This window comes from Talpa occidentalis, unplaced genomic scaffold (assembly GCF_014898055.3).
Source record: "Talpa occidentalis isolate TD23 unplaced genomic scaffold, MPIMG_talOcc4v2.1 talOcc4.8, whole genome shotgun sequence".
Taxonomy (NCBI): Eukaryota; Metazoa; Chordata; class Mammalia; order Eulipotyphla; family Talpidae; genus Talpa; species Talpa occidentalis.
The window spans coordinates 23,822,515-23,836,369 of record NW_023605194.1 but is presented as its reverse complement, the minus strand read 5'-3'; the positions used below and the strand labels follow the sequence as shown (position 1 = coordinate 23,836,369).

Genomic DNA, 13,855 nt, shown 5'->3' with positions numbered 1-13,855 from the left:
TGCAAAGCTGCCCGCAGCCTCTGCGGCACCGGTTCGATCCCCAGCTGCTCCCCGGCCACCGGAGGAGGGTCCCACATGGCGCGCAGATCTCTCCTGCCGCCCGCTGCTCCCCTCAGCAGTGTACTTCAGTCCTGCTGCCTGCTCCGCTCCCCGCTCTGGCTCTGGTGAATTCTCTCACCCTCCCGCGCTTCTGACTGTACCCAGTGCATGTATAAACAAAACAAACAAACAAACAAATAAATAAATAAAACATGCCTCTATAAAAAAAACCAAAAAAACAAAAAAACAAGCAAAAAAAACCCCTGCTGTTTATTGGGAAGATGTAAGGGAAATAAGTTTCTCACCTGCAAAGCCCAGAGCCCAGGGGACCTTAGAGGGCACAAAGGCTGTGCTGGTGAGAGTGGTGAGCGGAGGTGGAAGGAGAGGACTCACTTTGCAGGATTTGGGAGAATCAAAGTTAGGATATTTGAAGTGGATGAGTGTAATTTTAGAGACAAGCAAACCCAAACACCAAGTGATTCATGAAGAAATGAGATCAAAACACTTATGCAACCAGCCCTAGGTCACCCCAAAGCCAGCACTGGCTCTGGGAGGAGGCTGGAGCTTCTGACCTCTGGTCTATGCATTTTCCTCACTAGCAGCTTGGCCTCCAGGAGGGACTGAACAATTCCTCCATCATCCCCAGCAAGAGAGTGCCAGCCGAGGAGTATCCCCGGGATAACCTTGATTCCAATGGAGGGTCAGCGTCATATAGTCTAATACAGGAAAAGAAAAACCACAGACATGTTGTAGGCCCATAAGAATGACCATTTTACTTTTCACTATATTCCAAAATAAGTTCTAGTACCTCATTCCAAGCAATAGATTGTAAGTGGAATTAAAACAAATATCCCAAAATACAAGTCACATCTTGCTTTAAAGATTATAAGGCTTATTCACATGCATATATCAGTCCTGAGGGCAGGAGGATGAGAACTTTTATCTCTGTTTTGTAAGTATAGCGCTGAGGCTTCCAGTGGTCCACAATCTACCCCAGGGCTCACACCTTGTGTGCCAAGGCCTAGGTCACAGTCAAGTTCATAGCAAATTCAAGGGCCCTCTTACCATGTAAGAGAAGTACAAGCACCGGATCACTGGGCATGTGGGCTTAGAAATGGCCACATGGGTTTGTCAAGGTGACTGGACTGAAGGGACTTAACACAAAACTGATTTTCACAAGTTGGATTTGAAAAGCATGTGTTGGCATGTGGCAATGTGGAGAAGAGCGTGTTTTAGAACAGTGGCAGGTCCTGTGTGAGAACAGTGGTGCATGGAGTGGTGGATGGGCCACAGGTGCCCTGAATCCAGGTTCTCCCACCAGGAGGCTTGTCCTGCTCGTGGCAATGGCTCTCTGTAGGCACCTGGACTCCTGGAAGCTGCCTTGCATAAGTAATAGTCAAGACTGAAGCCTGAGCTGGCTGATTTGACCACAGGCTTCCCTCAGATGTCAGGCACGTGACGGCTGGGCCTGACCTTTTGTCCTTTGCTCATCCACTCACGGTTTTCTTAATCTTTTCTTGACAACCAGTTTTTCCCCATATAGGGCGGGGACTTGGTTCTTTCTCACCATTCCCACAAAATGGAAAGCCTTCATTTCTACTAATTTTATAAAATAAACTTTGCCTTCCCTTTACCCTATTTATCTTCTACACACACACAAACACACACACATGCACAGCCCTTTGCAGAATTGCCTTCCTTAAACACTCTGATCGTAGAGTATTTAAATGTGCATAGGGCGTGATCCAGCCGTGTGCCGCCTCGTGGTGAGAGAATGTGTGGCCCCATGTGATTTCTATCCTGAGAAGTTCAGAAATAAGGAACTGCTTCCCCTCATACATCTCCCTTAAGTTTCATTTATAGTTTCAAAAATAAATAAAAAATTAAATGCAATGATCAAGCAAGGCAAAAAAGAAAAACAGACCACCTTTCTTTACATGGAAAACCCAAACTAGGGAGGAAGAAAAGAAAAAAAAGTTTCATTTATATCCCAACTTGCACCAGGCTGACTTGGCCAACGTCCCATGGGTGCCAAGTATGATGTTTTTTGTTGTTATTGTTGTTTGTCTTTTGAGAAAAGATGAGACAGCAAGACACTATGACATCAAATCCTTTGCCCAAATTACCAATAAAATTAAAATTTCTCTGGGACCAGCAACAGCATCCAAGGGCTCCTCTGGATGGAGAGTCACCTCATGAGAGCTTAGAATTAGGACAAACCTTGAGACAGATCAACCTCTCGTTGTCCAGGTCTGTCAATGAAATTTGGATTGGTTAAAAAATGACTTGGCATCTCTCCTCATAAATCTCTGGAGTTCAGCTGTGTTCCAGATCCAGATCCACTCCTAGCTGGGGCTGCATCACTCCAGGCTCAGTCTGGGCATCAGCCACCACAGTCCCCTCCTTCTCTCCATTTCTCGGGTAGGACGGTAAGTGTCTCGCATAGGTTCCTCACTTCCTGACACAGTTTTCACATAGATGTGGGTTTCTTCTGCTCCCATCATATTCTCATGTGTGGGGGACCTGCTAGGGTTCTTGAGAAAACAAACATATCTTGACAAAATACAGGAAAAACTTCTGCCTCGACCAAGTTAGAATAAAAGCAATCAGATATACCCTCCCACCTGAAGCAACCATAGAGCAAACAAAACATTTGAAACAATAGTCTTCACGACAGTGAACATCAGGTAGGGAAGGACATGCAAAACAAATGTGGAGAGTCTTACAATTGTCTTGAACTTACAATGGGGAGGGTTTTCAGGCCACTCGACATTCTTTTGTTTAATGTTAGCCTAGTATCTTTTTAAAAATTCTTTTAGTTTCTATCTCTTAGTGCCTTAATGTTTTTTTTTTTATAGATTTATAGAAGAACCGGGGTATAGGCCAGATGTGCGGGAGGGTGAGAGGATTCACCAGAGACAGAGCAGGGAACAAAACAGACAGACCAACTGAAATGCACTGCTGAGGGGAGCAGCAGGAGAGACAGGAGGGGTCTGCCATGCCATGTGGGTATCTCCATGGCCGGCCGGGATCGAACCCATGCTGCAGAGGCCACGGACAGCCTCATAGCACTGCGCTCAACCACCTGCGCCACCAGGGAGGCCCTTAGTGCCTTAATATTTAAAGTACGTTTTTGTAGGCTGTATATAATTGGATCTTGCTTTACTATACAATCTGAATATCTGTCTTTTAGTTGATGTGTTAGACTATTTATATTTAATGTGATCATTGATTTTATTGAGTTTAAATTAACCATCTTGCTATTTGTTTTCTATTTGTTCATTGTTGTTTTAAATCTTTTTCTACTTCTTCTATTTAGATTTTAGAAGCACCTTATTAAGCCCCATGAAAAAAAAATCTTGGGATTTATATTGGAATTACATTTATTATGCATATCAATTTAATTATGTGACAACTTTATGCTATTGAACTCTGTATGCAGTACTGTGGTATATAACTTCCATTATTTAGGGCTTATTGAATATCTTTTATGGAAGTATTACTATTGCCCATAAAGTGATTACATGTTTTGTTAGATTTATTCTTTAGGTTTCTGTATATATTTTTTTCAGGGTATATGAGTTTCTCCATTGTTATGTTTCTACAGGTTTCCCCTGCTATTTGAAAGTAGACATTCCTATCTAGCATGATTTGATAGGTTATTTTTTGGGCCTGGAAACAACAAAAACTATATACACTTAAAATTTTTTTTAATTATTTCTTCAAATGATTTGCTATTGATTTTTAGAAATACAAAATTACTTTTGTATATTGATTTTCTATCCAGTAAATTTGCTTAACTTTCTTATTAATTTAATAATTTATGTGAAGGGAATCTGACTTTCCTTTTTCAGTGAGCAATCATATCATCTGCAGATAAGGGAACTTTCATTTCTACTTTTCCCGTTTTCTACTTTCTACTTCTTTTTCTTTGTTTTCAGCTTGACTGAGGCAAAATTGACAACATTGTAAGATATTTAAAGTATGCAGTGTGAATTAATACAAAGTAAAAATCAAAATCAACAAGCAACTACAAACCAGAGACACACTCCGTTGGGTAGGGAGGAGCGGGGAGAGGAAGGACTAGGGTCAAAATAAGGGGGGGTGCAATTGTATGGGGAATATAACCAAAATGATAATGCATACATTGTGCAAAAATAAAAAATGATATAAGAATTATATAAAATAAAATATTAATTAAAAAAATTAAGTATACAGTGTGATGTTTGAGATGTCCATTGTGAAAGATTCTCCCTTCCTCCCAAGCTGTGAGTTAACTTCTACTTTTTTTCTCTTATCCTACTACCAACTAAAATACAATATTGAATAGAAGTAGTGATGGTGGTCATCCTTATTTTGTTTCTGAACTTCAAGAGAATTCATTAGCATTTTACCCATAGGCATGATGTTTGCTCTAATTTTTTAAAAAAGATTTTCTTGATGTCAAGGAAGTTTCTTTCCAGTTTTTAGTTTGCCAAGGGTTCACATCACAAATGGTTGATTAATTTTTTTGAATTCTTTTCTGCTGCTGACATGGTTCAATGAGTTTTCTTTTTATTTTGTCAGTGAAATAAATAATATCATATTGCTTTTATAATAGTAAATAAATCTTGAATTCCTGTTCAGCGTCACTTGGCCATTGTTTCCAAGTGTGCTCACACTGTACTTCTGTATAGGAAAGGCTTTAAATCCTTGAGCATGTTTATTATGTGAATGATGTATAACCAAGAGTTCTTACCTCAGCTATCTTGGGATTATCATAGATTTCTGAAATTTCACATGGCTGCTCACTTTCCTAAGTAGGTAAAAACATAAATAAATAAAAGAAGAAGAAATGAAGCGTCACAGCATTTGCTCACAACCACAATTAAAGTCAGTGGTTGTTAAATCTGGGTGCACATTCAAATCACCAGAGAATTTTAAGAACAAAACCAGAAACACTGATTTAATTGTTTTTGCTGGTTGGTATTTGTGTAGCCTCCAAGGTGATTTTAAGGAGGATGGAAGGTTGGAAATCATTGCTTAAATAAACAAAGCCATGGGAAATCATTTTAATTTGTCTAATTTATAGCTTTCTCACATAACTCTATGTCCATAATCTCACTTCATCCTGGCAGTGCTGTCTAGCTCTTAAAACAGGAAGGGTAGTTTTTATGACTCTTATTTTGGGGTTGAACTAATCAAGGCACGGAAAATGTTAAGCCACTTGTCCAGGATCATATAGATGATGAAGTGGCAGAGCAGGGCTAGAACCCAGGATTTCTATCTCCCTGGGACTGATCACCCGCGTGAGGACCATCAGGAATATTCATAAGTAGAGAGTGGGAGTATTACCCAGAGTTCACACAATACCCTTGTATCACAATCATGGAAGCTTTCTGTATATAGTCTAGGTGGTCTTTGAATTCTGAACATGGTCTCCAGAGCAATCTACCCATTTGGAAGGGTACCTACCATTTAGAGGCTCTTGTGACCAATGTATGTTCAGATTTGAGAAAAGGTCAAATAAAAATAGGATACTTCAATCCACTCTTCTGATGGGGATAGCCCTGCCGGAGACTCCTTAGCATCTGTTTGCCTGCTATTTTCTCAAGATGATCTCCACCCTTTCTTTGGGAAGCGTGTGCCCTTTTGTTTGTCAGCTCTAGAGAACACAACCCACTGTACACACACGTGTTTGTCATGGCAACAAACATCCCTCTAACCAACTGCCATCCTTGTTGCCAAGAGACTTCCTCGCAGGACCCGAGGGCTGTGTGGCTAACCAGCTCCACCTGGAGCATAATGTCATGAGTCTGAGATAGAAAAGGAGGCACAGGAACACCAACCATGTGCCCTCAGGAAAACACGTAAGTGTCAATACCCTCACCCAAACCAGTTCAAAAAACACGCATTCCTGCCCCAAGTACCCAGACCCAAAAGAGCTACCAGTCACCTCAGTGGCCTCTCTGTGGCTGCTCCTTCGTCGGCAAATCAGAGTCAGTACCAAAGCCAGCAGCAGGGCGGTGGCCACCAGGGATGGGATGCCTGCTGCCAGCCCGAGAGATGGCCCACAGTCCTGGCACAGATTGAAACGCAGGTTCAGGTTCACCAAGAGCAAAGGAAAGGCTCAATCAATTAAAAATAAAACAAGATAAAAGCCTGCATGAGCCCTGAATGTCCTAAGTAACATCAAAATGGTAACAAGGTCTATGAAAAAATGTTTGCCACACGCGTGATGACTGCCTCATTTTCACAGGATTTAATTTCCACGTTTAACTCAACCGGAAATGGGTGATAATCAGGCAGAAACATGAGCAAAAGATAGAAAGAGGCCACTTCTAAGGCCAAAAGTACAACTGTCTCATCAACCTGGGCTAAGTGGAGCTAAAATTCAAAGCAACAAGATGTCACATTTGCCTGTCACTGTGGCAAAAAGGAAAAGGGTTGTATGATAGTCCACATCATTTTGATATGAATTTTTAAAATTTATTCACTACTGAATATTCAAATTCCTACTTTGCTTTGATCTGACTAGAGATAGCCACATGTGCAGTCACGTAAGTTTTCAGATGTGCAGATTATCAAGAATATCAAGGAAAATCCTTCACATTTGGCAAGGCTTTGTTATGTATTTAATTGAGTATTTAATTTGGATTCCCCTAAATGAGCGACTTTCATATATAACTTACACATGGAAATGCATGACTACCTGTCACAGGATGAACATGGCCAGCACCCCAGAAGCCCCTCAGCTCCCTTCCAGGCATCCCAAGCCCTGAGCCCACCTGAGGGATGTCTCCCCTGCTTGCCCACAGCATCAGGACGCACACAGAAAGCACACACATATTTGTGGCCAGTCTGTATCAAATCCAGCTGTGATTTTGCACACTCTTCCCTCACTTTGCAGCTGAGTTGGTCATAAGACCAATATCTGAGCCAGATTCTGTGCTTGGTGACAGTTCACATGACACACGCTAATCTTCAAGACAGGGGCTCGAAACGAGCAGAGCACCCTCATCTCCATTTTACAAATGACCATTTCACTGTAGTTTCAGGGTCTACTTACTGCTTCTGGCCCATCCGTTACAACTGGGGAGGATGTCTGTGTGGAAAAAGAACATCCATCTGAATAAAAGAAAGCCTCTAGAACACACTGTCCTCAGGGTAGTCTGTCACGGGTTAAGCTACAACTGCCAAAATTCCACCCCTTGCTAAACTTTCTGTTAAAAACAGCAAACAGCAACTGCCAAATAGAACTTGACTTGGTTGTTTCCCAGGTAAGAATTGGGATGAAATTGGGCTCCAAGGAGAGCAGACTCAGAAATTCAGGGGAGTTTCTCTTCATTCACCCTGTGGATTTGCCATAATCTATTTTATGGATACAACTGAGAAAGGCCTTCTCTGGGCCCTGGTTACCATGCCTTCCCTACACACTTTGGGCCTACTTGTCCCTTTTGCAGAAAGAAAGTAGAAATGCTGGTGAAGGAAAGGCTCTTTGGGGAAGCCTTAGTTGTCCTCAAAGGTGCAATGAAGCAGGGGCAGGTGCTGGAGCTGTAACTTAGCCAGGCTCAGGATCGCTGCACTATGAACAAATACATCCCATGAAAACATTTCTACTCAAGAGGGACTCTGGATCGCACCCATTGGGTCTCACCCATTGATGAAACATTTCTGATAAGAGTCTTACATGAATCAGCACATCTCAAATCGGCCCATCTCAGAAAGAAAGTCCTGCGAGAGCCGCTCACCGTGTCAGTTACACTAGGTGGTGGAGTGTGGAGTGAGGAGGTAGGTTTTGGGTTCACACTGCCTGAGTGGGTGCAGATTTTTCCACACTCCCAAGCTAAAGGGCCTTGGTTCTTCATTTATAAAAGAGGGATATTAGTACCTACCTCTAGGGTTGTTATGAGGATCACATGAGCACCGGAAGTGTAAGCTTTTGTCATTCCTTTAAACTTGGCAAGGCTTTGTTAGGTATTTAATTGTATGTTTAATCCTCTTGTCAACTCAGTGAGCACACTGGAGTCCCCGGGGCTTGGGCTTTTGACAATTATTGTCTCTATTTACAAAAAAATGAAATAGGTCTCAGAGGAGTTATGGGTCTTGTCTAAGATTCCACAGCATCGTCAATCTCCCCTGAACTCAGGTATTTGAATTCTAAACCTAGATCTCTTTCCCAACCACCCATCAAGGCCCATGGAAGGGGGGGGAATCAATACCAGGCATTCACACTGGCTACTTAAATGGTTACACTTGCACCTACATATGTGCAGTCTTACCCTGCCTCCCCCACATTATCTTAATGCCACATTTGCCTAAAGAATTCTATTTTTCAGGGTAACAGGAAGCATTGGATATTGTTTTGGGGGAAGACATTTTGTCTTCAGATTACAGAAATTCACTTGGACTGGCTTTAGTCAAAAAAAAAAAAAAAAAAAAAAAAAAGGAGTTAACTGTGAGGATGCATGAGTGGCAGGAAATTGGCTTTTTCCAACATCAGAGCTGGGAATTGAGAACTTGTTAAGCCCAAAAGCCATCCCTCCTGGGATCTCGCCAATTCCGGGCAGTATGGGGTTTACCTGTTTTCATTTCTGCCTGTTTGCTTCTTTCTCTCTCTCCAGATGGATTTTTCTGCCCTTACACCCCCCTGATTTTGTGTCAGCTAGTGCTTGTGAACTACTTTCCATGTGCCAGGCTGTTTAAGCACTTTCCCTGTATCAGCTCATTTGTTGTCCACAGCAGCCAGTGAAGCAGGACTATAGTGATCCCCATTTTACAAATAAGAGAGCAAGCACAGAGAAGTGAAGTGACTTGTGTGAGGTCACACTGGTTTGGAGTGGTTTGGCTCCAGGGTCTCTGCACTTAATCACTATGCCACGCTGATCTTCCAGGTGGAATCAACTTACTCTTTTTAAATAACCCTCTAACTTATCAGAAAAAATTGGCATAGCCAAACCCACTAAAAAACCTGGGCCAGGAAAATGCCTAGCTCAAGCACAGCAGCATGAAGGTTAGAAAACAGCTCTGGCTGTGTTGGCTCTACACAATACGAGAGCAGAAGGTGGAAAATCAGCTCCGATGTGAAACCGTACACCCTCTTTAACCCCAAATCTCCATGTTCCCTAGCAACTGAATATCAAGAGCCATAAACCGGACATTCTTGAGGACCCAATAATTTCCTGGCAGAATATATCTTAAGGAAATCATCACCTTAAGTGCATACAGATTTAGCTATAACTGTGTTGATCACAAAACTATTCCTAATTGTAATGAATCAGTTAAAGAAATAAATGGCTTGTGAAAATATATCACCGTCCTTAGTTATGGTTATAAAGGCTGATGGGAAACATTGATTATCTAATATTATATGTGGAGTAAGGACACAATGACATACAGTCAGCAAAACTAAACATTTTTATAAAGTCAAACAGGATTGGAAAGAATAATATCAATGTTTCATGCTGTTGGAAATTTAGGTACTTGAAGTTTCTGTTTTTCTTTTCCAAATGTGCATCTATAATTTTTATAATTAAAAATATTTCACTCAGCACCCCACCCCCCACCCCCAACACCTTTGAAGAGCTGTGTAACCCCTCACTCTAGGTGAGGTCTCTGAGGTGCTGGCCTTCTGGGGCCCAGGGTAAATTCTGTGCAGATCTCTGCTGCCTGTCTGGTGAATGAATGGTGCTGCTGAACTTACCATGTTGGCCGGCAGTGTGAAGTTCAGAGAAAAACTCTGGAAAAGAGATGGAAATGTTGGAGCTCCCAGAAATGGTCAGCCAGGCTCCTGACCCCTCCACCAATGTCCCTGACCCTGGCAGAGTCCAAAAGATTTTACTGATCCTATTGGCTCAGTCAGCCAGTCTCTGCTCCCCAATCCTGGCCCCAAAAAAGGTCAGGGGAGCAGGGGAGGCTGAAGTCACAAGTTTCTCCCTCAACATCAAGCCAGTGTTACCCCCAGTTCCGCCCCACCCCCACCAGGTCCTCCACCAGCATCAAATTAAGGCATCAGGCAGCGAAACTATTGCCTGAGGGGTTCCAATCCATGAGAGCAGCAAACACAGTACTAGAAATGTGACCAAGTGCTGAAAATGGTTCCTGCTCCCTCACTCTGCACCTGGCCTCATCTCTCCCCCAAACATGGAGTCAATATTTAAAGATTGGGGGCTCACCAAGGCACCACATTGTTAGCCTATCCTGGGGCCTACTTGTTTGAGTGAGGGCCTTTGGGGGCTCCTTCTTCCTCCCTGTCACTCCAGTTTGGGCTCGACCATTCTAGTTTTTCCAGGTTGTCCAGTCCCTTCCCAGCCTGGAACAAAGGGGGACACTTCTCTGACACAGCTGGTGATGCTCTCCGCCCTATAGTCCCCTGGCTGGAGTAGTCTTGTTTCTACTCTCCAGAGTCCAGGCCCCCATGTCTAGCCATTCCTGATTAGTGACCCCTGGATGGACCTCACTCAGCTCTAACCTTCTGCCCCCTAGAACCTGACTTATTCTTCAGCTCCTTATCTTCCCGAAACCTTCCAAGACTAGGCCCTGCCATTCCAGAGGCAACAAATTTGCTAAGTTGTTAAATTTAATGTTATCCCACTGTAGTTATATTGGGAAGGATTATATTGATAGAATTCAGAAGAATCTTAACCTTACAAACCTGAAGTGCCTCAAAGATCATCTATCTCACAATCTTCATTTTACGGAAGAGGAAACTAAGACCCAGGGGCTCATCAGAAACAACCTCATGGCCACATTACCTGGTGAGAACAGTTAGAGCTACTCTCTTAAAACAGGCCAAATGAGTGAAAAGATGATTCTAGAAGAGATAGTTCCAATCTATACAATATGTATATAATTGATGAAATACCTATTTTAGCAAAATATTGGTAGGTTGGAGTTCAGATGGATTAGTGAATGAGCAACTCCTCTGTGAACTAAAAATGTCTTAAGCTTTTAAAATGTGTAGTTCTTTCTGCCACTGGCCCCCAAAATCACATCCTTCAGTGAAGATGGCCCCACCCAACTCTCACGCTTCAGTGTTGGTTTTGTTCATTTCTCTGGCCCTTAGCATAGTGGGCCCTGGCTTGATCAGGAGAGAAATCAAAGTTCAAGAATGTAGACTTGCTCACCCAGGTTCACAAAAAGCTGTCACCAGAACCTAGATATTTGGTGACACCACTCCACAGGCCTCCACACCATAGATTCTGTGGAGAGAGTGGAGCCCCGAGGTCACAGCCCATTTTCTCCTCTAGGCAAGGTTAGAACAAAAGGACCACATGGGCCACCTTAGGTCAGCATCTTCTTGCCCAAGTGACCTAACTACTTCCCTTTATTCTTTTTTTTTTTTAGAGAGATTTATTTATTTATTTATTTGTACAAGCACTGAGTACAGTTAGGAGCTCTGGAGGGTGAGAGAATTCAACAGAGCCAGAGCAGGAAGCAGAACAGGCAGAAGGACCGAAGTACACTGCTGAGGGGAGCAGCGGGCGGCAGGAGAGGTCTAAGTGCCATGTGGGACCCTCCTCCGGTGGCCAGGGACTGAACCGGTGCCACAGAGGCTGCGGGCAGCTTCGCAGTCCAGCGCTCAACTGCTGCGCCACCAGGGGAGGCCCTACTACCCTTTATTCTTAACATCATCCAAGCCCACAGATGCTGCAAAGACACTGGTGGTCACTGCACTGAATGCAGAGCCTGACCTCATCAGTGAGTACTGGGTACTGATGTCAGCAGGCCCAACACAATGCTTCCTTTGGGGGGACTGCACAGGGGGAGGGAGTAGCAACCCGTGGGCCATTGCATGTGCTGTTTACCAACATTTGGATGACAAAGAGCTTGGCCAGTTTCAGAAAGACATTCATATATTATAAAAACACACTACAATGCTTGCAGGAGGGAAAAGCATTGCATACACTTGGGTGGAGAAGAATCTGACACACTGCCTCTTAGAAAGTCAGCTGGGGGGGTGAGGCAACTTTGGGTTTGGAGACACCAGACCTGGATTTGAGTCCAGATTGAGTCAATTAGTAGCTTTGTGGCCTTGAAAAAGTCACTCAAACTCTCTGCTCTCCATTTTACCTAACAAATCTGTTCTCCAGGCTTGGTTTTTCCATCCTCAAATGGGACATACTATTAACTTGCCCTGATCATCCCAATGGATAAATTCAAAGGAAGTAACAACTGTAGCAGCTCTAGTCAACTATAAATACTCTTGGGTCTCTCTCGTGGTCCAGAGGTTAAGTGTCAGCACTATCACTGCTATAGCCTGAGTTAGATCGCAGGCCAGGGAGCTCACACATGGCGCAGCAGACCTCTCCTGACTCCCCTTAGCAGTGTATTTCAGTAGATCCACCTGTTCTGCTCCCCACTCTATCTCTGGAGAATCCTCTCAACCTCCACACCTCTGGCCTACACCCCAGTTCTTCTACACAAAGATAAATAAAATAAAAAAACAACTATAAATACTCTGAATAAATGAGGGATCATGTGGTATTATACTCCTGAGGGACTGAGGCAGAGGGAAGTCACTTAGGAAGTTCTTGTTAGATGGACTTGCACGCATAGATTAGCAATACTCAAAGGACTAGAATTCGATCCAATACACTTTCTGCTAGGCTAAGTGCTATGTAGCATCTATATAATGGTTCCTAAGGCACTTTCAGATCTCAGTGACTGAGATCCCAATGACTGACAATTCTATGGGTTCACTAATTGTGAGGGAAAGGAATCAGATGGAGTAATCATTCACCATAGTGAGGGTGACATTGCTCTCATAACTTCCTCATAAAGGGAACACTATCATTCCTCCATCAAGGGTGTGGGAACTCAGGCCAAGATGGGTTTCTGGCGGTCACCACCTGGCCAGCATAGGTCAAGGTAGGTCATAGACCTTCCTTACTGCAGTCTCGTTGATAAGTAATCTCTCTAATAAAGAATTCTTGTGTTTTCCTCCTGACTTAGTAGACATTATCTGATTGAGTCACAACTAATTATGTGTCACCAGTCTATAAGACAGGTGGAAGTTTTCTGATGCATCTTGTGGATGTCCGATAATGCAACAGAGACAGATTGAACAAATAAAGATAACGTCATTGATCAGACACTTGGCTTCAACTGGAAACAAATTTAGCTGAAACATCTTCTTTGCAGTCTTTGTTGTATGTGGGGTTTTAATAACAAAACCTTAATATTAAAATAAAAAGTGAAATCAGCAAATATTTGATGAGAATTTTTTTAAAAAATGATTACTATTTGCATTAGAAAATAATTAAAAAACAAACATCTTGATATCTTTGTACCAAGGTATAATTATATTTAAATTTGGAGATATGAGCTTTAACAACCTGGGAGTTATGAAGGTTAGATTGAGAAAGATGCTAGTTCTTACTTACCATTTCCGACAGTTTCCCCAGAATTGTTTCCAAATGCTGCCCTGGGCAAGCTCCTTTCTTGATGGTTATGTGTTATTTGTTGGTGTCTTGCATTTGCAGAAATGTCCAACTGGGAAATCAAGGGTGAGAAGGCAAGAGGTGGTTCTGAAGCCAAGCCATTTATGGTGAGGGGAGTAGCCAAGTCCTCAGCCCATCCCTCAGGGCAGATGACCTCTGGCCGTGGCTTGTGTTTGTGGCTGGGCCATCCGCCCTCTTTACCTACATCTTTCACCCTTCTTACTTTTCAGATGCCTTCCATCTCAGTGAAGAACTCAGCTGGCTTGGTTTCTGCAACAGGCAGCTCTTTAGAAACAATGGATTATACAGCCTGAGGCTGGTTGCTCCCTCCCCAGATGACAGACAGCAGCTCTGCCCCAGCCTAGCAATGATGGAGGCAACATTTACCAGCACCA

The 13,855-nt window shown here is 43.0% G+C and overlaps 1 protein-coding gene across 2 annotated transcripts; it reads right to left on the bottom strand.

The window, feature by feature from the left end:
- Positions 1–802: 802 nt before the first annotated feature.
- On the bottom strand, positions 803–13,521 carry OPALIN (oligodendrocytic myelin paranodal and inner loop protein). 2 transcript variants are annotated; one of them, XM_037496956.2, is made up of 7 exons: positions 13,404–13,521; positions 9,722–9,757; positions 7,914–8,080; positions 7,088–7,123; positions 5,975–6,097; positions 4,778–4,834; positions 803–2,573 (listed from the first exon to the last, which is right to left on the bottom strand). In XM_037496956.2, the coding sequence occupies exons 3-7, from the start codon at positions 7,965–7,967 to the stop codon at positions 2,400–2,402; spliced, it is 444 nt and encodes a 147-aa protein (XP_037352853.1). In that variant the 5' UTR covers positions 7,968–8,080; positions 9,722–9,757; positions 13,404–13,521; the 3' UTR covers positions 803–2,399. The 2 variants fall into 2 exon arrangements, with proteins under 2 accessions (XP_037352853.1, XP_037352854.1); XM_037496957.2 differs by lacking the exons at positions 5,975–6,097; positions 7,088–7,123; positions 7,914–8,080; positions 9,722–9,757; positions 13,404–13,521 and adding an exon at positions 5,494–5,513.
- Positions 13,522–13,855: the final 334 nt, after the last annotated feature.